The sequence below is a fragment of the Notamacropus eugenii genome, chromosome 3 (genome assembly GCF_028372415.1).
Source record: "Notamacropus eugenii isolate mMacEug1 chromosome 3, mMacEug1.pri_v2, whole genome shotgun sequence".
NCBI lineage: Eukaryota > Metazoa > Chordata > Mammalia > Diprotodontia > Macropodidae > Notamacropus > Notamacropus eugenii.
In genome coordinates, this window is record NC_092874.1 from 2036790 (window position 1) to 2058815 (window position 22026).

Below are 22026 nucleotides of genomic sequence, written 5' to 3' on the forward strand. Positions count from 1 at the left end.
AAGCGTAACCTTGACTTTTTGAGAAGAGCCATCCATGTTACCCTGGACAGTCACAGCCCAGGCAAAGCCTTTGGGCCTGGATGATCTCGAGTCCCATGTCAATTCTGCTCAAGGACCCAGGGACAGAAGGAGCCAAGCTGAATCTGCTCTGTGGAGCCAAGTCAGAATTCATGACCTGGGTCCATGGGCACACCCACACCCACATGTGTGTGTTCATACATGTACATGTATGCATGCATGCACATCCTAGTCATGTGTCCAGCCTCCCAAAAGAAGAGAGACCCTGAGCATTTCAAATATGCTGTGTAAGGCAAGAGCCCACATCAGAAAGTCTTGGAAAAACCAAGTCCAAGCTCTGTCTCAGTAGGAACAAGGAGAATTTGGAGCTCCAGTCTTAGCTGGCAGAAGATTTCCATGCCCCTTTCCTGACTCCCTCAAAAGGTCTGCTAAGGATAGGCAGGAGACAATTGTGAATCTGAGGCTCTCCCACAGTTCTGGGAGCATCTGCAGAGACCAACCCTTTCCCAGCAAGCTGCTTTGTTTCCAGTTACCGACCTCAGCAGCACCAGGAAGCTAGTCCCAAGGGCACTCAGGAGAGACCAAGGTGGGCAGCAGGTGGCAGGGCTCTCCCAAAAGTCAGCCAAGTTTTGACAACTCCAAGAGAATGTGGGCCTTTTCTGTCCTTGGCTTTTGTGTTTTAAATAAAACTGGAAAAGAGGAGGGTGGAGGCAGGGAGGACAGAATTTGAAGGAAAGACTCACCGGGTGGCCTTTTGCTCCTCGCTCACCTTTGCTCCCTGGATAGCCCTGTACGCCCTGCACAGCAAAGAAATGTCATTATGAACAGGGGCACTCCCCTTGTCTGGCTGAGTGCAAGACTAATTCTCCCCCAGAGCCAGAAGGGGTTTGGGACCCGTTTGTCCAATAGCCTGCCTGGAAGAGATGCCACCTCGGAGGTAGTGACCATCAGGATGCTCACCAGGGGTTAGGAAAGAATGCCTCTTCCGTCTGGACTCAGGCTTTGCCCAACTGAGCAGACCTGAAGTCACAAGCACAGCTATGTGAGTCCTTGAAAAGGAAGCCAGGTGGGCATGGCAGGGAAGGAACGGTTCTGCCAGTCTCCACTCCCTCCCCTTAGCCACACCTAATGGGGTAGGCAAACTCGCACAGGTCTGCCCTCCACAGCTCCCTAGTGCTCCTGTTGCTCCCCACTTCCACCCCAGACCAAGTCCTGGGTTCTCTGCTCACAGAGCCAAGGGGGACCATTAGGAATGGGACGATCAAGCCTGCCATTTTACAGAGGTGAGAACCGACACTCACACGGGGGAGGGGACCTGCCCAAGGTCACCCATGAGAATCCAAACCCAGGTACTGTGCCCTCTCCACCATCCCCAGCCTCTCTGGTCAGAAAGGTCAAACTAGAGAGGAACAAAGTTTACCTTGTTTTAAAGCTCCAGCAGGGGAAGGTGTGTGTGGTGGAGGAGGGGGAGGTGGCTAAGGTGCTGATGGCTAACCAACCCATTCAACTCGGTTTATCATTCCCTTCTGCCACGGTGAAGTTGGTGAAGCCCTCAGCCCTTCTGAGATGTGGTGCCCCATTTCCCCACATCTGCCCTGAGTCCAGTTCCGTGCAAATGCTCCAAGCTCTTCGACAGGCTTGAAACCTTTCCTGAGAGGAGCCTGGCAGCTTCTTCTGCCACTGAAAACCTGGTGCTGGGCACCAAACCTTGAGTTCCATCATTTCTGAACAGCCTCTGCCACCCTACCCCAGGGTCCAAGAGAGAGATACTCACAGGAAGTCCTGGCTCCCCGGGATCCCCCTTCTCACATTCACAGGTCTTCTGGACGCACTAAAACACAGAAGGACAGCATTGAAATGCCAAGAGTCGCTAACATTTATATAAAACCTTAAAGTTTGCAAAACTTTTCTAAATGTTGTATTTCTATTTGTCACAAGGGCACTGGATCTGAAGCCAGGAAGACCTGAGTTCAAATCCAGCTTCAGATCCTCATCAGCTGTGTGACCCTGGCCAAGTCATTTCATAACTGTTTCTCTTTTTCCCAGGAACCCTGAGGGTCTTCCCCTCCCAGTTTGATTTTATTTTTGGTTATTTTTTCTTTTATTAAAGGGGACCATCCCTTGATTAACTACTTAAAGAAGCCTGTTTATTGAATGGGTGTATCTCACTGAAAGTGAGAATCTGATAAGACCTAAGCTTAAAATGGCCAGGGTCTCCCATTGCTTCCTGGGCCATCTCCAGTCATCCTGATGAATATCAGGACACTAGACCCAGATGACTCTGGAGGAGAAAGTGAGGCTGTGACCTTGCACAGCCCTCCCTCACTCAAATCCAGGTCAACTGCAAGTCATGTCATCATCTCGGTGTCATGGTCCTCTTGGAGAAGGAAGAACAAACACCAGAGCCTGAGTTTCCTCAACTCTAAAATGCAGAAAATAACAGCTTCCACTTCCTGGGTCTGTTGCGAGGACAGAATACCTGTAAAGTGCCCTGCAGACTTTGAAGTTCTATGTAAATGCTAGCCATTGTTGTAATTATCATTAGTCTCATTTGATCCTCACATCAACCCTGGGGGACAGAAGTAATTGTTGTCATTTTACAGTTGAAGAAACTGAGGCAGGTGATGGTTAAGTGACTTGCTCAGGGTCACCCAGCAGTGTGAGGGCTTCACAGTGAGGTCATTCAGTGTGAAGGTCTTCTTGGCTCCAGGTCCAGAACTCTATCCACGACACCATCTAACTTTTCACACTCTGAACGTGACAAAGGACATGTTTTCTGCCTGGTGCATCATAACTGGTGGTCAACCTACAAATTCCTTCACATCTCCTCCCATCTTGGGTCAGTACAGAATGATGGATAATGGGTGGGGTGCAGAGGCTGGTGCCAGGAGTGTCCCAGGTGCTTTCTTTCCTTTCAGAGTAGTATTAGCTGGGCAGCACTGGGCTGCTCTGACTGGCCAGTCAGAGACCTTTGTGAGGAGAGAGAGGCATGTAGGACTCATGGATTGGGGGTCTGCAGAGCAGCTGCAGGGGTCTGGGATTCCTCACATGTGTGTGTGCATACATGTGTGTGCATGTGTACTTGTGCAGGTATGTGCATGTGTATGTGTGTGTACGTGGTTCCACTGTTCCCCAATATTCTGGCAGAGGTAGCCCAGAGAACAAGTGGGGTCTGGGTCTGCCTTCCTTGGTTGGTTCTGTGAGTCAGGAAATGTGTCTTTCTCTCCCTCTGCTCTTTGGGGCTTAGGAGAAATTTGGCCCAGGTCCAGTCCAGAGGGGATCCTGGCCACTCTCTCTGCCCTTGCCCTTTGCCCCCTTTCCTTCTCTATCCCATCAAGGGAGGCTGGAATCTGTCTGTGAAAACAGTGAACAGAAGGAAACTCTTCTGAGTCAAAGGAAGACCCCTCCCTTATAGAAAGCCCTTTCTGGGAGTTGCCTGATGGACAGTGCCAGGGGCAGTGTGATCATGTTAAGGGAAGGCAAAGGAAGGCAGGGTGGTTGTGCTCACCTTCTTATCAAAAAGGGTTTCCTGAAAAGACAAAGAAAAGTAAACCCATTAACCTGGTCAGTGGTGCTGCACATTCTCAAATTAGGATCTGCCCTGCCCCTGCCCATGCAGATGGAGGGTTGGTGCTCCAGACCCTCAGGACCCCCACTTTCTAGTCCTTGCTCTGGACCTGGCAGTCAGATCAATAGCACCCCAACAGGCTGTCCTGTCTCTCAGCTCACCATCTCTGTGACTCCCCAAAAGTAGCTCCCTTCCCAATCACCTTCCCCTATCTGAGCTGTCTTCTTCTGTAAAATTGTAAGCCCCGTGGGGAGGGGGAAAAGGCCATAGGGGCACCAGGAGCTTGGAGAGTCCCCTGGGTCACTCCCTGCATGGTCATCACCCAGCCTGCACTGTCCAGACTCCCCCAGCTGCTGGTCCCAATTGCTCAGGGACTGGGGGACATCCATGACAGGGGACTCACTTCTTACTGTCTGGTCACAAACAAGGGAATTTCTACATGTAGGCCGTGTTCAAGACCAGCCAACCTCATGCAGATCCCTTTGGGCCACAGAGGCAGGCAGAGATCTGCCCCCTCAGATTTGGAGAGAAGATGCTCCTTGTCTTCCTTTATCACATGGAGACTCCACAACACACTGACCAACCTGAGGCTTCTGTTTCTCCATCTGCTACAGTCAAGCCCTGTGCTGAGCACTGAGCCTTGGCTGGCTCCCCACTGGGGAATTCTGCTGAGCAAACTTGGTCTTCCCAGTGTCTCCCCATTGCCCACCTCACATAGGCCCCTCTATGGTACAGAGCAGAGCAAACCAAAGGACTCTTATTCTTTTAGATCAAATATCGAAAACAAAAGAGGACTCTAAACACGTGACAGTAGGCATTGTAAGGTCTATTTCTAAAACAACTGAACATCCCATTTTATCACTGTGGGTGAACTCAGAAGTGTCGTAGTTTCTGGTCCCACATCAGCTGTTTTTGGAAGCTTCCACTTTCAGAGGATCCCTTGTCTCATGCTGGAAGGGGCCCCCTCATCCAATCCCTGATTCTACAGTTGAGGAAACTGAGACCCAGAAAGTGACACCTCCATTCATCCACCTATCCATCCATCCATCCATCCATCCATCCATCCATCCATCCTTTCAGAGATCTATTGCAAATAAAGCCCCTATAAGAAGGCTTGGAAAGTTCTCCACTTGGCTTCACAGAGCCAACTTCTCAGGGACACCACAGACCAGGCTTTGATCGGGGAAGGGCAGAGAGACTCAACTGTGGCAGAGAAGGCCCCTGTGGGAAAGGGTAGGGGTAGGAGACCAGAGAATCAGCTTCAAGTCTTTGAAAACCTCCCACAGATTGGTCTTCTGGCCCTGGAGGACAGAACCAGGAACGGTGGGAGGGGACCGTCCAAGACACCAGGAGAAACTCCCTGTGACAGAAAGGAAAGGGCCCAGAAGCTGAGTGGGCTGCCTGGTGAGGGCAGGGTCCTGGCCCAAGGTCTCTTGGAGACAATTCCTTTTTGGCATCAGTGACCTCTGGGTCATTGCTAGGTCTGGGGGTCTGACTCTTGGTTTGGAAAGTTTGTGATTTTGCAGTTGAAACAATAATAGTGGTGACCAAATAAAGAGGAAAATACTGGGGTCTCCTATAGGACTGAATTTACCGTCTCCATGACAATACCATTGGCCTTGAGGTACACTAGGGACCAAGGAATTTCCAACAAAGCACTAAGTCCACCCTCTCCAGGTTCCCTGGGCAGTAGGAGTTGGGAGGATGGCTGTGGGGCCCAGTTGTCCTGTGTAGATGGCTCTGAACCAGCAGCGCGGAGGAGCCCAGCTCAGACTGAGAAACCACTTCCTGGGATGGGTAGGTCAGTGTCTAAGAAAGAAGACAGAGGCTAATGTGGGCCAGGAGACAAAGGGAGCAGTGAGGAGGAAACTGGAGAGGAGTCTTCCTACAGTGAGGACGACATGGAGAAGTTGTAGGTTAGATGGAAGTGGAAGGGAGGGTTCTGGAGGGAGACAGGGGGAGAGCCCTAGCTCATGGTTCATCCATTCAAGGCTAGAAGGGGTTTGTGAAGACAGTGAGTACAAACCCTTCATTTTTGTGGAGGGGGATACTGAGGTCCAGAGAGGTTGAATGGCTTGGCCAAAGATACACAAGCCTAAGAGGCCAAGCCAAGATTTGAACTTGGGTCTTCTGACTCCAGATTCATGCCATTTCTATTTGAATTAGGGTTAGAGGCATGGAATAGGGAATTAAATTGAATTATATTATCAATTAAGTGCCTGCTCTAGGTAAAGCCCTGGGTTCCAACAAAGAAACCCAGAGCCCCCAAGGAGTCGATGATTCAGCAGAGGGTCACAAGCTTCCTACATAGAGAAGCCCAGAGCTAGGGACAAGTTGGGGTCAGGGAGGCTGTGCATAGAGACTCCTGGCTCCCAGAGTCTTTGACAGGTGGTCAAGGGCAGTGGGGTGGGATGGGAGAGAACACAAACTTATCTGCTTTCCCTGTCCAAACCTGACCAGAAACCATGGAACCAAGTGAAGTGTGCAGAGTGAGCAGAACTCACCCTAGAATCTTTTTGGGTGAGATGTACTGAAAAGGTGGCTTCTTCCCAGAGGTCTTCAGGGAAGAGGGAGGGAGCCAGAGGCCCTAAAGGGGAGCCTGACTTCCCTGGGGATCCAGGGCTGGGGCTGGAGGCAACTCCCCCAAGCTCAGGAGAATGGACCATGAACATTTCAGTGAGGGCATTTATACTCCAGAAATCCGCAATGCCACACATCTGGGCTTGGGTCTTTGTTTTATTCATTGTCTAGACTTAAGAGAGTGATGGAGAAAATGTAAATGAAGATTACACTTTGTAATGTGTCACACACACATTTTAGGGGGAGCTAAGCATTTACCAGCACACCCTGGGTCTGGGTGCCGCAAAGGGGTCAGACAGGCACCCTTTTCTGCTCAGGAAATGGAGCCCAGAAGAGAGGGAGACATGGCTAATGGGATTTATCTCTACAGGTTCCATCTTAAGCAACACTTCAGAATGAAAGGTCTACCGCTGTTCAGCACTGCAGTGGTACAGAGCAGGTGACAGAAGGCCAAGGCCAGGCAAGTTGCTTAGTGAACACAAAAGGACAGACTTCAGGGACTACAGTTTGCCAGAGATACCAAATGAGGCAAAGCCTTTAACACTAAAGCAAAGAATGGACCATGAGGGGGAATTTAAAACTCTTGGGATCCATTAAGGGCAGGCTAGGTAGCTAGGCTTTGGGATGAAACATGCCCCAAAGTTTCCAAAGATGTGGTCAGGGCAAAGACTGATACCTCCAGGTAGAGCAGAGAAAGACTGGAAAACTACAGTGGAACACAAGTTGACTCCTACCTGAACAAAGGTCAATACAGTACTAGAATGTACTAAAGTGAATGAGGATCTTTATAAGCACTGACTAGGAGGTGGGATCTGGGACAAATTCTGAGGACAGACAATCCCTGCCCTGTCTAGGGTGGGGACATGGTCAGAAAAGGGAACTTTGGTCTGGGAAGTACTAGAGGATGCAGAAGGGGAGGAAGTGACCCTTCCACCACCTGATGGCACTGGTGATGTTCAGCTAGGAAAGCCACCCGGTAACATGGATCACCATCTAATGTGCTGTCATACTTCTGAAAAAGGCAAAGACCCTCTTCTTCCCTCTGCTTCCAAGAGAGATCAGGACCACTCCTGAGCTCACACAGGAGACACATCTGTCCATCTCTGACTCAGGGGGATCCCTCTCATGTGCACAGAAGACGAAAGTGTATGAATGAATGACTAACTTACCAGTTGGTGCTGTACGTTCTCAATAACATTAGGGTCACTCAACAGTGGAATGGGTTTGCCAGGAGAATCGCCTGAGATCAGCCGAAGTTTGGCTTCATTGGCCACCTGGGAAAGGCCAACAGTGACAAATGAGATACCCAGATTCCGGGCTGTGTCTGAAATGCCATGGACATCAGGATTCTTAGGATGGTCGATGCCATCAGTCATAAGCACAGCCACCTTCACACTGCCATCACGGGTCTGTTTCTGAAACAGGCGTGTGGCATTGGCGATGGCATAGTAGGAGAAGGTGCCTTGCCCAATGAAGTTCATTGACCGCACACTCTGCTGGAAGTTCTGCAAGCCTCTCCAAGATGCAAAGGGCTGGTCCACTTGGACAGAGCTGCTGAACTGTAGAGTCGCCAGCCTGACATTATATTCCCGGGAGGGGCCCAGAGGCAAGTGAGAAATCTTGTCACTGAGACCATGGACAAACTCTTTCTGTTTGTCAAAGAGGGCGATCTTGGAGCTCTCTGAACTGTCCACGATGAAAAGCAGATCGATTAGGCAGGTGGAGCCTGAAACAAAAGGAGTGGGTGAGGCCAGAAAACCCCATCTGGAAGAGTCTTCTGGGCTGTGTGAAGTGGGGAGCAGCTCTACATGCCCAGAGGGCACCAAGTGTGGAGGCTTGGAGGTGCTGTCCAGCCCTCCTTCCCCTGCCCATCCCCAAAGAAGGCAGGACACACCAAGCCATGGTCTATTGAGCCTCAGTCCGTGGTCAGTCCCACTAGAGTCCAGAAAGGTGGCCGCCTCCTAGGGAATGCCTGGCAAGATGTGCTCCAATAGCAAAATCCGATCTGTTCACTTCTCAGACCCCATGCTGCTGGGAGGTTCACTTTTGGAAGTCACTGACACAGGGTAAACCAGAGAAGGTCTATGGGGCAGTGGGGACTGGGCAGCCCAAGAATAGGATGTGAGCCAAGGCAAAGGATTACTCACCTTGAGACTTCTCAATACCTCATGGCATCCTTCTAACTAGATAAGAAAGTCATATGAAAACTCTCTCACCCTGTGGGTTACCTCTCCTGGAGGATGACAGCGGGTTTCCCTTTGGCCCCTTCTTCCGCTGGCCATGCACTTGGAGAGTCACCACAGCCACCCAAAGGAGCAGGCACAGAGTAGGGCAGCTGGTCCACATCATGGCGCCTCATGCAAAAGCATTTGCTCTATGGCACGGGGGATGGAGGCCAGGTGATGATCCTCCTGGGAATGAGGGAGCAAGATTTATCCGAAGCTGGTGGCTGACCAGAGAGAACTCCCCAGAAGAGGCTGCCACCCAGCAATCCTGGGCTGCAGTGGCATAGTGAACAGTGGGCAGCCCAGACCAACAGGGGTCACAGAGGAAGCTTTTTTGTCTTGTTCAGTAACCAGTAGCCAGGCCAGGGCTGAATCTGTGACCCCTGAAAATGAGACTCCACCCCACCCCGCTCTCTACTCTCATAGGCATCCTCCCCCCACATACACACATATCCCCCATATATACCAACACACACACACACACACACACACACACAATGCCTCCAATTTTGCAGAGCACTTACACATGTGATCTGTTTGAGTTTCACATAAACCCTGTGAGATGAGGGCCATGATTAATCCCATTTTACAGATAAACAAACAGAAAAGGAGACTAGACGGATATGCGAACAAATTCTTTCAAACCTTTACACAATGATTAATTCCAGCACTATACAAACCACTTGCAAAGGTAAGAAAAGAAAAAAACTGTACCAAATTTCTCATGATACAAATATGGTCCAGATGTCCAAAGCAGAAAGAACCAAAATAGAGAAGGAAAACCATAGCCTAACATCCCTAATGAACATTGATGCAAAATTTGTAAATAAAGCGTTAGCAAAGAACTGAAGGAATCGCGTCAAAAAGGTAACAAGCTGCGACCAGGGTGGATTTATAGGGAATTGCAGGACTGTTCAAAATTCAGAAAACTATGAACGTAATAGACTATATTATAGCAAGAACAGCAAAAATCATATGAGGATATCAACAGCTGCAGAAAGGAGCTTTTGACAAAATACAACACCCATTTCTGTTTTACATTAAAAACACACTAGAAAACACATGAATAGATAGACCTTTCTTCAGTATGGTAAGTGATATTTATCTAAAGCCAGTAGTATATGTTATATGAAATGGGGATAAAGTAGAGGCCTTTCCATTAAGATCAGGGACAAGGATGTTCTCACCACAATTTGACAGAAATGCTGGATATAGTGATAAGAATAAAGAAACTGAGGAGATAAGTAGAGGCAAATAAGTATTTTTTAGACTATATGATAGTTTACTGAGAGAACCATAGAGGGTTGATTAAAAAATAAATAAAAATAAGGTTACTAATAGCACCGGTGGGGGACGAGGAGGAACCAAGGTGGCAGACAGAAGGCAAAAACTCACCTGAGCTCTCCCAAATTCCTCTCCGAGTAACTTTAAAAACAATGTCTCCAAACAAATTCTGGAGCAGCAGAACCCACAGAAGAATGGGGTGAGAAAATTTTCCAGCTCAAGACAACTTAGAACATTGGTGGGGAAGGTCTGTCACACTGAGGTCAGAGTAGAGGGTCATCCAAGCAGGCAATGCCCAGGTAAGACAGCAGCAGATCTTTGGGGCCACTGAATCAGCGGCAACCCACAGATGGTAAGAGAGTCAGACATCTGAGGGAAGGAAATTACAGGGGTCCGTTTTCTGGCACTGGATGCAAGAGACTCTGTTGCATTGCTCGTACATGGATCTTAGTCACAGTCCCAGGGTGAGAAGGAGCACTAGAACACCAGAGCTTGTGACCACAGGGGAGTAGGGATCATGGTCACAGTTCCAGGGTGAAAAAGACTGCTTGTGATCACTCATAGAGATCAGGAGAGCAGTAAACATATCTCTCTTCAGACCATAACACCTTGAAAGAAATGAAAACTCCAACTCCCAGAACTAGCTCTGAAAGTAGTTGACAAAAACCCCAAAGCTTGCGACAGTGCCACCTCTAGCCTCTAGCCCCAGAGCGCAGCAACCCCTCCAGCCCTGGGGCACAATGCCCCCTCCAGCCCCCGAGCGCCATGCCCCCAACTTTAACATCAAGTTAAAAGTCAAGAAATAGGTTGGAAAACCGAGTAAACAACAACAAAAGAATCTGGAAATGGAAAGTTACTATAGTGACAGGGAAGATCAAAACAAAGACTCAGGAGAAGTTAACAAAGTCAAAACTGCCACATTCCAAACCTCAAAGAACAATGTGAATTGGTCACAGACCCTAAAACAATTCCTGGAAGCACTGAAAAAGGATTTTAAAAATCATATAAAAGAGGTAGAGGAAAGCTTGATAAAGAAAGGAGAGTGATGCAAGAAAATATGAAAAAAAGAATCCACACAAAAGAAGCACACAAAATACTGAAGAAAATAACACCGTAAACAAAAAGGATAGGCCAAAAGGTAAAAGAGGCACAAAAATCAGGTGAGGAGAAGAACTTCTCAGAAAGTCAAACTGGCCAAATGGAAAAGGAGGTACAAAAGCTCATGAAAAAACAATTCCTTAAAAAGCAGAATTGGGCATATGGAGACTAATGACTCCAGAAGGTACCAAGAAATAAAACAAAATCAAAAGAAGAAAATGTGAAATATCTCATTAGAAAACCACCTGACATGGAAAGTAGATCCAGGAAAGATAATTTAAGAATTCCTGGATTACCTGAAGGCCATGATCAAAAAAAGAGCCTGATATCATCTTTCTTTTTTTTTTCCAATAGTAATCAGCAAATATTTATTGATGCTTATTACATGGAAGGCAATACAGTATTATCTGTGTTTCTATGAATTACTGCACATCCCCTCAGCTACCTCCTTACTGAGCTCATGAAGCATTCTTTTTCTCATGGTAAGATCTTCTTTAAAACCCTATCTTAGGGAAGGGCCCAGAACAGCCATCCTTTACTGTCCAGACTTAGCCATCATAGCCCCTTGCAGTGACCTGGCACCATAGAAATATGTACAATTGACCAGGGAATAATAGTCAAATTTTTTAAAACAAGTCCAAGAAATATTTGTTTTTGTTTTTATATAGCCTGTGACAATTCTTGAAAATAAATTTCACTCTAGAGTTTTTACCATTAGAATGAAACATTAGACATCACCTTTCAAGAAATTATCAAGGAAAACTGCCTTGAAATAGAAGGTATTATAGAAACTGAAAGAATCTACTGATCACCTCCTGAAAGAAATGTCAAAATGCAAATCCCCTGGATATTATGGCTAAATGATAGAGCTCCCAATTCAAAGAGAAAGTGATTCAAAGAACCAGAAAGAAATAATTCACATATTATGGAGCCACAGTCAGGATCACAAAAGACTTAGCAGCTTCTACCTTAAAGGATTGGAGGGCTTGGAATATGATATACCAGAGGGCAAAGGAGAGAGTATTACAACCAAAAATCACCTACCCAGAAAAACTGAGTATAATCCTTTCGGGGAGGGGGGGGGAATTGATATTTAATGAAATTGAGGACTTTCAAGCACTCCTGATGAAAAGACCAGAACTGCACAGAAAATTTGACATTCAAATATAAGACTCAAAAGAAACATAAGTAGGCAAACAGGAAAGAGAACTCATAAGGGATTCAATAAGATTAAACTGTTTCGATTTCTACATGGGAAGATGATACTTGTAACTCCTAAAAACACTACTATTATTAGTGCAATTCGAAGAAGCATACCTAGACAGAATGCACGGGTGTGCATTAAATATGATGAGATGACATCTAAAACAATAAAATAAAGGGTCAGGAAAGAGGAATGTGTGGGGAGAAGGGGAAAGGGAAAGATAGAATGGGGTAAATTATTTCACATAAAAGAGCTTTTATAATGAAGGAGAAGATGGGGAAGGTGGGGGGGGCAGTGTGTTAACTTTCTCTCATTGAACATGATTCAAAGAGGGAATAACATACACTCATTTGGGTTTAGAAAGCTATCTTATACCACAAGGAAGCAGGAGGGGAAGGGGATAAAGAAAAGAGCAGGGATGATAGAAGGGAGAGAGGATTGGGGGAGTTGGAAGTCAGAAGCAAGACACTTTTGAGGATGGATGGAGTGAGAGAATAAGATGAAAGGGGAAAACTGGTAGAGGCAAATATATGGTAAGGACAACTGAAAAAAATTACAGCAAGTTTCCCTGATAAAGGCCTCATTTCTCAAATATATAAAAAACTAAGTCAAATTGATAAGAATACAATTCATTCCCCAGTTGATAAATTGTCAAAGTATATGAACAGGGAGTTTCCAGATGAAGAAATCAAGCTATATGAAAAGTGCTCAAAATCACAATTGATTAGAGAAATACAAATTAAAGCAACTCAGAGGTGCCACCCTACCCTATCAGATTGGCTAATATGACAGAAAGGAAAAGTGACAAATGCTGGAAGGAATATGGGAAAATTGTGACCCTAATGTATCGTTTGTTGAGTTGTGAATTGATTCAACCATTCTGGAGAGCAATTTGAAACTATACCCAAAGGACAATCAAGCTGTGCATATCATTTGACCCAGGCAAGCCAGTAATAGATCTGTTTCTCAAAGAGAAAAAAAAGGATCTATATGTACAAAAATATTTATAGCAGTTTTGTTTTTTGTTTTTTTTTCTGGCAGCAGAGAACTGGAAATTGAGGGGATGTTCATCCATTGGGGAATGGCTGAACAAGTCGTGGCATATGATTGTGATGGAATATTATTGTGCTTTGAGAAATGAAGAGCAGGATGCCTCCAGAAAAACCTGGGAAGATTTACATAAACTTAGGCAAAGTGATATGAGCAGCACCAGGAGAACACTGTATGCAGTAACAACAATATTATAGCGTGATCAGCTGTGAATGACTTGGCTGTTCTCACCAATGCAACAATCCAAGACAACTCCAAAGCACTTATGATGAAAAGTGCTATCCCACCAGGGAAAGAATGGATGGAGTCTGGGTGCAGACTGAAACATGCTTTTTAAAACTTTTGTTTATTTTCCTTGTTTGTTTGTTTGTTTTGGACTATTTTCTTTTACAACATGACTAATATTTCACGTGACTGCATATGCGTAATCTATATCAAATTGTTTGCTTTCCCAATAAGGGGGCGGGAAAGAAGTGAGAAAGAGAATGTGGAACTTGATTTTTTTAAAAAACTGTTAAAATTTGTTTTTTACATGTAATTGGGGGGAAATATATTAAATAAATAAATGGAAAGAAAAAAGAAAAAACAAACAGTAGGACCTGCCTCTCAGGCAGATCAAATCAGATAACGTCTAAGTGTTTCGTGAAATATTCTTTATGGTAATCAAGACAGAATTAAATAATTAGAGTACTAATTGCTCATGAGTGGGTCAAACCAAAGCAATAAAAATGATAGTGCTGTTAATTTACTTATTCAGTTCCAGGCCAATTAAACTACCAAAGGAACAGCCTTGTAAAGCTGGAAAAAATAACAATTACATTCATCTGGAGTAATTAATGGTTAGGGTTAGGGTTAGGGTTAGGGTTAGGGTTAGGGTTAGGGTTAGGGTTAGGGCATTTAGGGTTAGGATTAGGGTTAGGGTTAGGGTTAGGGTTAGGGTTAGGGCATTTAGGGTTAGGGTTAGGGTTAGGGTTAGGGTTAGGGTTAGGGTTAGGGCATTTTAGGGTTAGGGTTAGGGTTAGGGTTAGGGTTAGGGTTAGGGTTAGGGTTAATGGGGAGGAAGGAGCTTAGCAGGGTCAGTTCTCAAACTATGCTATAAAACAATAATCAACTAAATGATTTAGTATTAATTAAGATATAAGGAGAATGATCAGTAGAATAGATTAGGTCTTTATCATATAGCAGCCAACAAACCTAGTACCTAGTACTTGATAAGTCCAAAGACCCTGGCAAATGAGGCAAGGACTTGTCACTCAACCAAAAACTTCAGGAAAAATGGAAAGGAATTTGACGGATATAGGTTTACTAATACCTCATATCATGTACCAAGAAGAGCTCTGAATGGACACATGACTTAGATAGAAAAGGTCACACCATAAAAAACAAGAGGAACAAGGAAAAAATTACTTTTCACATGTATGGATAGAGGAAGAGTTCATGCCCAAAGAACAGAAAAAATAAAAGGGACAGTTTTGATTATATAAAATTTAAAGGGTTTTACACAAACAAAAACAATGTAGCAAAGATTAAAAAGGAAACAGCTTACTGGGAGAAAGATCTTTGCAGCAAGTTTCTTTGACATATATCCAAACTATATATGGAACTGATTCAAGTTTATAACAACCATTCCCCAAATAAAAAAACTGCCAACGTTTATGAACAGGCTTTTTCCAAGAATAGAAATCCAAGCTATCGATAGTCATGTGAAAAATATTTCAAAAGAATAACCCCATACCTATCAGATTAGTAAATGTGACAAAAGTGAAAAATGGCAAATATAGACAGGCTTCAAGAAAACAGGTATTTTAGTGCAACGTTAGTGGAACTATGATTTGGTCCGGCAATTTTGAACTAAACCTCTAAAGTTACAAAGCAAACCCAGCAACACCATTATTAGGTCTATCCCCCTAAGAGATCAGAGAGAGAAAAAGGTCCACTATGCACAAACATATTTAAGATAGCTCTTTTTGTAGTAGCAAAACCTGGAAACAAAGCGGGTGACCATCAATTGAGGAATAGCTAAACAAATTATGGTACAAGGGCATAATAGATAGTATTGTGCCATAAGAAATGATGAAAGGGACTCTTTCAAAGAAACCTGGGAAGACTTGCATGAGCTGATGCAGAATGAAATGAGAACCAGAAGAGTTCATACAAAGCAACAATGTTATAAAGACCAACCACTCTGAGAGACTTAAGAATTCTGTCAGTGCAATGGCCAGCACTGATTGCAGAAGACCCATGCTGAAAACCCCTTCACCTTCTGAAGGAAAGGGGACGAACTCATGGCGCAGAATGAGACCTGTGTTTGCAGATATGACCCATGGGGGAATGCTTTTCTTGATCCTGAATATTTGTTATGTTTTCCTTTTTTTTTCAGTGTTGGCAGGGGTGGTGGTGATGATGGACAGAGTTGAGAAAAAAATAAATGCTTGTTAATTTTTAAAAGGAGGGAAGGGGATGGGTGAATAAGATGTTCATGTGGAGGTAGAATCAACAAGACATTGTGAGTGTGGTGGATATGGTAGTGGGGCGGGTGGGACAGACCACAGAAGCATCAAGGATGGCTCTCAGATTGCAAATGTAGGTGACTAGTACCAGAGTGAACTCCTTCACAGAAAAAGGAAAGCTTGGGGAAAAGATAATGGGTTCTATGTTAGACATATTGAATTTGGGACTAGACATCCAGCCTGTCTAGCAGGTGGCCAGTGATTCCAGACAGACATTCACACAAGAGACCAGAGGTGGAGGTACTGCCCTAGGAGAGATCAGCATACAGATAACAAACCCCTGGGAGCTGGTGAGATCACTAGGAGAGAGAGTGTAGAGGGAGAAGAGAGGAAAGGTAAGGGAAGAGAGGAGGGGAGAGAAGAGAAAGAGAAGGGAAAAAGAGGAGAGCAGGGAAAGAGGAGAGAGAAAAGAAAAGAGAGAGAAAAGAGGAGAGAAGACAAGAGACGAGGAGAGGAGAGGAGAGGGGAAGGGAGGGGAGGGGAGAGGGGGAAGAGGAGAGGAGAAGAGAAGAGAAGAGAAGGGAAGGGAAGAGAAGGGAAGGGAAGGGAAGGGAAGGGAAGGGAACGGAAGGGAAGGGAAGGGAGGGGCGAGAAGAGGGACCAGGGCAAAGTCTTAAGGAGCAGATGATGGTGGGCTGGGATGTACCCAGCAGGAGAATCCAGGAGAGGAGACTGAGAAAGAGCAGTCAGACAGCAGTGGTGCCCAAACTCTCCAGGGTCCTATGATGAGGGAGGTATGAGCTGAGAGGAGTAAAGGACAGCACATCAGCCTACACAAAGCATTTGCTCTACAAAGCGGAGGTCCTGGGAATGAGGGTGGCTGGAGTTTGGGTCAGTGAGTACTAACATTAGGTCTCTGTGGCTCACTCTGATTCAGGCTGGATAACTCTCGACTTTCAGAATTATTGGGGTGGGGAGGAAGTAGAAGACTGGGCAGTGGTGGGGCATCCACACAGGCTCTGGCCCTCATCATCTTTCCTCAGGATGAACTGTCTCCCCCAGCTTCCCCAGCCAGACTTGCTGTTGTCCAGCTGGTGTGTTCTCACGAGGAGACGAGAGGAAGAGCTGGCAGAATGGAGGTGGGGGTGGGGGAGGCTCACTGGAAAAAACTGTTGGGGCTGAAAGAAGGGAGGCTGGAGGAGGGGCTGGCAGGAGGGTGGCTATGGGGGAAGGGTTGGTTAGAGGAGGTTATGGGGGAGGGGCTGGAAGGAGGGAGCCTGTGGGGGAGGCTGGCAATGGGGGGGGGGGAGGGGGAGAGAGCCTAGAGAAGATGGCAGAAGGAGGGTGAGGGACAGGTGGCTTGCAGGTCCCATTTCCCACCTGCTTGAACTAGGCTTCCCACTTCCATCTTCTGCCCCTTCCGTTCACCTTGTAAAGTCCTGCCATCTGCCTCGAACGCAGATCCAGTTCCCTCCTCTCCTCTCTAGTCATCAGTAGCTCCCTATTGCCCACTAAGAAAAGGTTCAACTCCTTCGGCTTAGGATTTAAGGCCCTAGGATCTCTGCCTTTCCTCCAAAGACCTGATGCTCCAAACATGTCATCCTTCCAAACTACTTCCCAAGAGGAGTAAATGGCCTCAGGAGGAAGTGAGCTTCCTTTCCCTGGAGGACTTTGAACCAAGGGTGAATAACCACACCATTCACATTCATTCACCCTCTCATCCATTCATTCAAAAAGCATTTGCAAACTCTGCTGTGTATTGAGTATTGGAAACAAAAACAAAACCCCACAGGGCCTGGTGTCTGGACCTTCCCCATCTCCCAGTCTTGAAGGGACCTCTTTTCTTCTGCTGCATTATGAGCTGCCTTCAAAACTGAGCTCTAACGTCCCCTTACTCCTCAGACTTCACACAAATCCTCTCACTCATCCATCAGGCAGGCACTTTCAGGAGGGCTTGGGGGGGGAGACCTGATGGTGAGTCACCACAGGGCCCTTTCTCTCAAGGGCTCACAGTCCAGGGGGATGGGAAGATGGTTCTGCAGGGGAGTCTCTAGTCTGATATCCTGAGGTCACAAAAGGTCTCACAATGTGGTCATCCTGGCAAATCTCCCTCCAGATTGTGTATCTGCCCCACTACCCCCACCCCTCCAGGCCAGGCCTCTTCTCTTCCCCATCCTTTGTAGCTCTTCATAAACAGAGGCTGGAGTGTGGCCAGCAGCTGGAAGGCGAGGCTGCCTCCCTTTAAGCTGTTCTGACTTGAGGAAAGGGCCAGACAGAAGGAGGGGATCCTGGCACCTAGAGAATCCAGAGCCCACCCCCTCTGCTGCTAGCAGGGGCCTGACTGGAGCCTTCTTGGCAGGTAGATCAGAGAACCTATGGCAGGCTACTGCTGACTACGTTCACCAGCTTATTATAGTGTATTTGGGGGCATTTATTACATTGCCCAAGGCCATTTCTGGTATTTGCAGTATCCAAATGGGACGACTTTGATATTTTAGTTGTCTGGCCATCCCAAGCAGCTCTGCCTGAGTGCAAGGGGTGCGATGCAGAGAACAGTGGATGGGAGGGAACCCTGGGATGGAAGACCAGCTCTGACTCCTGGGGAATCCCCTTGTGACCTGTGCAACCACTGGTACAACCATTCCTCCTCCCCTCCCTAACAATCTGTGTGACCTCCTATGCAACTGCCCGCATAAGCACCTGTGTAACTGTGCCCCCCACCAGTGTAATCCCGTGTGACCCCTTGTGTAACTCTCAGTGTGTAACCACCTGCGTACCATCCCCCTGTCCAGTGTAACCCGCTGTGTGAGTCCCTGTGTGACCTCCTCTGTAACTGCCAGTGTAATCACCTGTGTAACCACCCCTGCCCCCACCAGTGTAACTGCCTGTGTAACCTCAGGAAAGGACTTTCAATTCTCTGCCTTAGCACCCACAGGTGAAATGCGTGCTGGCTGGGTGGCTGCTCAGGTATCTTCCAGTCTTGTATCTTTCAGATATGACCCTCCTATCACCCCTGCTCTCCACTCTTTTCTTAGTTTTCCAAGACCTAAGTTTCCTGAGGGCTTTATTTCTTTTCTGGGGTGACATGAGCTCAGGCTAAGTGTCCCCCTGGGCTTTGGCTCACTGTCCTTTTCATTTTTTTTGTGAAGGTAACCTTCACACTCTAAAGTCTTCCTGCCGTTGGCGGAGCCATGGAAACCTGACTAGGTCACAAATCTCACTCCATCTCCCTCTGGACAAGTGTGACCAGGGGCTCTCAGGAAGCTTCTGTTTAAAGTCCACCCTTTGGTTTCTGGAGTGTGCCATCACCTGCGCAGGCAGCTCCCCAACCTGAAGAGGAGTAGTCCAAGGAATCCAGTTGGATGCCCCATGCCTGGGCAGGGTTCACTTGGCCAGGCTCCTGTCTTCAGCAAGAGGCTACAGCCTTCCCCTGCTTTTGAGCTCACCCACTGTACTGGGAAGAAACAGCTCCCAAAGGCAAGCCCCATTCCTTCTGGAGGTGTTGGGATGGCTGTGGGATCCATGCACTAACAATGCCCACGGTCAGGCAGTTAAAAAAAAAAGACCCAGAGTAGCCCTCCTTGACTGCTTCAGTCTATATCCAGCTAATGAGCTTGGGGGGAGGGAGCACTCCTAGAGACTCAAGAGGGAGCATCCCAGGAGCTGGAGAGGGGAGCACCCAGGGGTTGAGGGAAGGAGTACCCCAGAAGTTGGAGAGGAGGAACACTTCCAGATACTCAAGGGACAGCACCCTTGGAGTTTGGGAGAGGGAGAACCCCAGGAGCTGGAGAGGGGAAGCACTTCAGATACTCAAGGGGGAGCACTCCTGGGGCTAGAGGAAGGAGCATCACCAGAGGCTCTATCCTGGTGTCAAGCCACTTAGCTGTTCAGTTCAGACAGGTCCTAGGCAGGGCTTACCTAGCTTCAGCAGTCCTGTCTTAGGTAGTGCTGACCTCCAAGCAGATAGCAGCAGCCAAGAGGGGAGGAGGTCAATGCATGAAGAGAGAGCCCATTCACAGTCTGGTCTGTTGGAAATGAGAATGAGCTTTGATTCTAGAGCCTTGGTGCTCCTGGATCAGGCTCATTAGGCTTGGCTGGACGTTGAGTGGTCAGGCAGGGTGCCAGGGTGGAGAGCTGAGTGGGAGCACGAGGCCGCTTAAAGGCACAGGGCCCTCTAGAAGCCATGTTGGGCTCCCAAGTTCCTCTCTAGAGTGACCCGAGGAATCTCCACCTGAGCATTGGGCCGTGGTGGGTCAGTGGCTAAACCATCTTGTGGGGTTTCTGCTCAGATCATAACAATAACAATAGCGCCTTAAATTTGGAAACTGCTCTTACCTAGCTCTCATTTGATCCTTGCAGCAGCCTTGGGCATTGGTGCTATTAACCCTGTTTTACAGATGAGACAACTGAGAAAGGCAGAGATGGACACCTAGTCAGGGTCACACAGCTAGGAATTATCCGAGGGAGAGTATTCAAACTCAGGTCTTTCCCCTTCTAGTTCAGTGCTTTATCAGCTATCCCATCTCTCTGCTAGTACTATGCTAGGGAAGAACACAGGTTCACTGTATCTAATGCTTGTCAGAGTTTTTCTTCTGTAATGAACACACTAGGCACCAATTTGTGGGGATTCTTATTCTTTAGCTAAGGGTGTCAAACATGCAGCTGGAATGTGGCCCACAACACTCTTGAGCGTGACCCAAACCAGATCAAAATATAGTTCTTTTCTGGTTTTAATGTGGTGATGTATTGATTTTTTAAAAAAAGAAATCTATAAACGTGGTTTTCTAAGTCAATATCCATCTCTCAGAGATCCTTATGTGTAGCTTGATGGTCCCCAATTCTATTTGAGTTTGAGACAAATGCTCTAGTTCCTTGTTCCCACCCAGACCTCCTGAAAATTATTTGTATGACACCAGCTGGGATGTTGCCACCAAGTCCCCTTACAAGCATCCAGCTCACAAAGCTCAAAAAAGAAACCTATGAACTGACAGGTTGAAGAACTTGTTCATAAGATTCATTCATAGCAATGCTCACCAATGAGCAAAGCCTCCCCCAGAGACTGGTAAACTGATGGCTTCTGTCTCCCATATATCCTCTCTCAGGGTGGGGGGGGGGGTTTCTTCCCCTTTCATATCTCCTCCTTACATATCTCCTCAGGACTCAACCTGGGGTACAAGTCCATCTGAGTTGTCTCCTCTAGAAGTCCTTTTGTACTCTCCTGTGCTCCCACTTTCCCAGTGCCCAGGGCAGGCAGTCACCTCTCACTGAGCTATCCCTCAAAGGAATGGAAGGGGCTTCCAGGGTCTCTTGGTCCCAGCCAGGGACTGCCCCCCCCCCCCCACTCCCCTTGTATCATCTCTCCTGCTCTGGGTAATGTCTCTGGGCTTCTCTTCATGGATTCTAATTCTGTCACCTTTTTACCTCATCAGGGGCAGGGGAGCCAGTCCAACCTTCAGAAAAGCCCACCCTCCCCACAGCCTCTTCCAACCTTGCTTCTAGAATGTGGAGCTCGCTGGAAGAAATTGTAGCAGAATCCCATTTCATTTTCTGTGATCCCACCCAGCTTTCCATGATCCTGCCACATCTGGAATGGGAGAGATCAGAGGGGAAAGCTGCCCACAGCATCTCAGGATGGGGTCTCGTGGTTCCTACTTTCCCCCACATGTTTGTTTTAGCATAAAGGAGGATCACAATGATCTCATTTTCTCATCCTTGTGATAGAGTTCAGCTATAAACCACCTGGGGACAAGTTGCTATTCTGCTATTGCTTCTTGGACGTAATGTTCACAAGACTGTTGTGGAGTTGGATAAGATGGCTGCTATGTTGTGGGGCTGTAAGCTCATTATTTTCTGGATCCTGACAGCCCCTTCAACTCTCCTCCCAAAGCATGCTGGATAATACGCTCATCATCCTGCTTCAAGTGGTTTTTATGTCGTCTGCTAAGTCTCTGTGTTTAGTAGTTCTGACAACATGGAGCAGTTTACAGAGCTCTGGGCTTGGAGTCAGGAAAATCTGAGTTCAAATCCATCCTCAGACTTTACTAGCTTCGAGGGCTATAACTGTATACAATATTTGTAAAATGCTTTGCTAGACCTTAAAGGATTATATACATGCTAGCTATCATTATAGCAACATCTGTTTAAATTGTTGTTTCAAGTGTTGTATCCAGGGGATGTTTGGCAACAATTTAGTTGGTGATAATCGTCTCAGTCATATAGGAAACTGAGCCAAATTTGTAAAAATAACAGAATTGAGAATGGGTCAAAAGATATGAACAGTTTTCAGTAGAAGAAATCAAAGCTATCAATAGTCATGTGAAAAACTCTAAATCATGAATGACTAGAAAAATGCAATTTAAAACAGCTTTGAGGTACCACCTCATACCTATCAGCTTGGCTAATGTGATAGAATGAAAAAATGACAAACTCTGGAGGGGATGAGGGAAAATAGGTATACTGATGCACTATTGGTGGAGTTGTGAACTGATTCAACCATTCTGGAGAGCAATTTAGCACCATGTCCAAAGAGCTATACAAATGTGCATACCC

At 46.7% G+C, this 22026-nt stretch overlaps 1 protein-coding gene across 3 annotated transcripts in view; it reads right to left on the minus strand.

The window, feature by feature from the left end:
* The window catches only part of COL28A1 (collagen type XXVIII alpha 1 chain), a 73507-nt gene extending 53282 nt beyond the window's left edge, over positions 1-20225 (minus strand). The window contains exons 1-6 of one of the 3 annotated variants that reach the window (XM_072650764.1): positions 19396-20225; positions 8383-8577; positions 7336-7892; positions 3527-3547; positions 1793-1849; positions 762-815 (exon numbers count right to left, since the gene is read on the minus strand). In XM_072650764.1, the coding sequence (XP_072506865.1) occupies positions 762-815; positions 1793-1849; positions 3527-3547; positions 7336-7892; positions 8383-8515 (822 nt within the window). In that variant the 5' untranslated portion in view covers positions 8516-8577; positions 19396-20225. The remainder of the gene's footprint in view (positions 1-761; positions 816-1792; positions 1850-3526; positions 3548-7335; positions 7893-8382; positions 8578-19395) is intronic. The other 2 variants (XM_072650763.1, XM_072650762.1) reach the window with 2 other exon arrangements.
* Positions 20226-22026: the final 1801 nt, after the last annotated feature.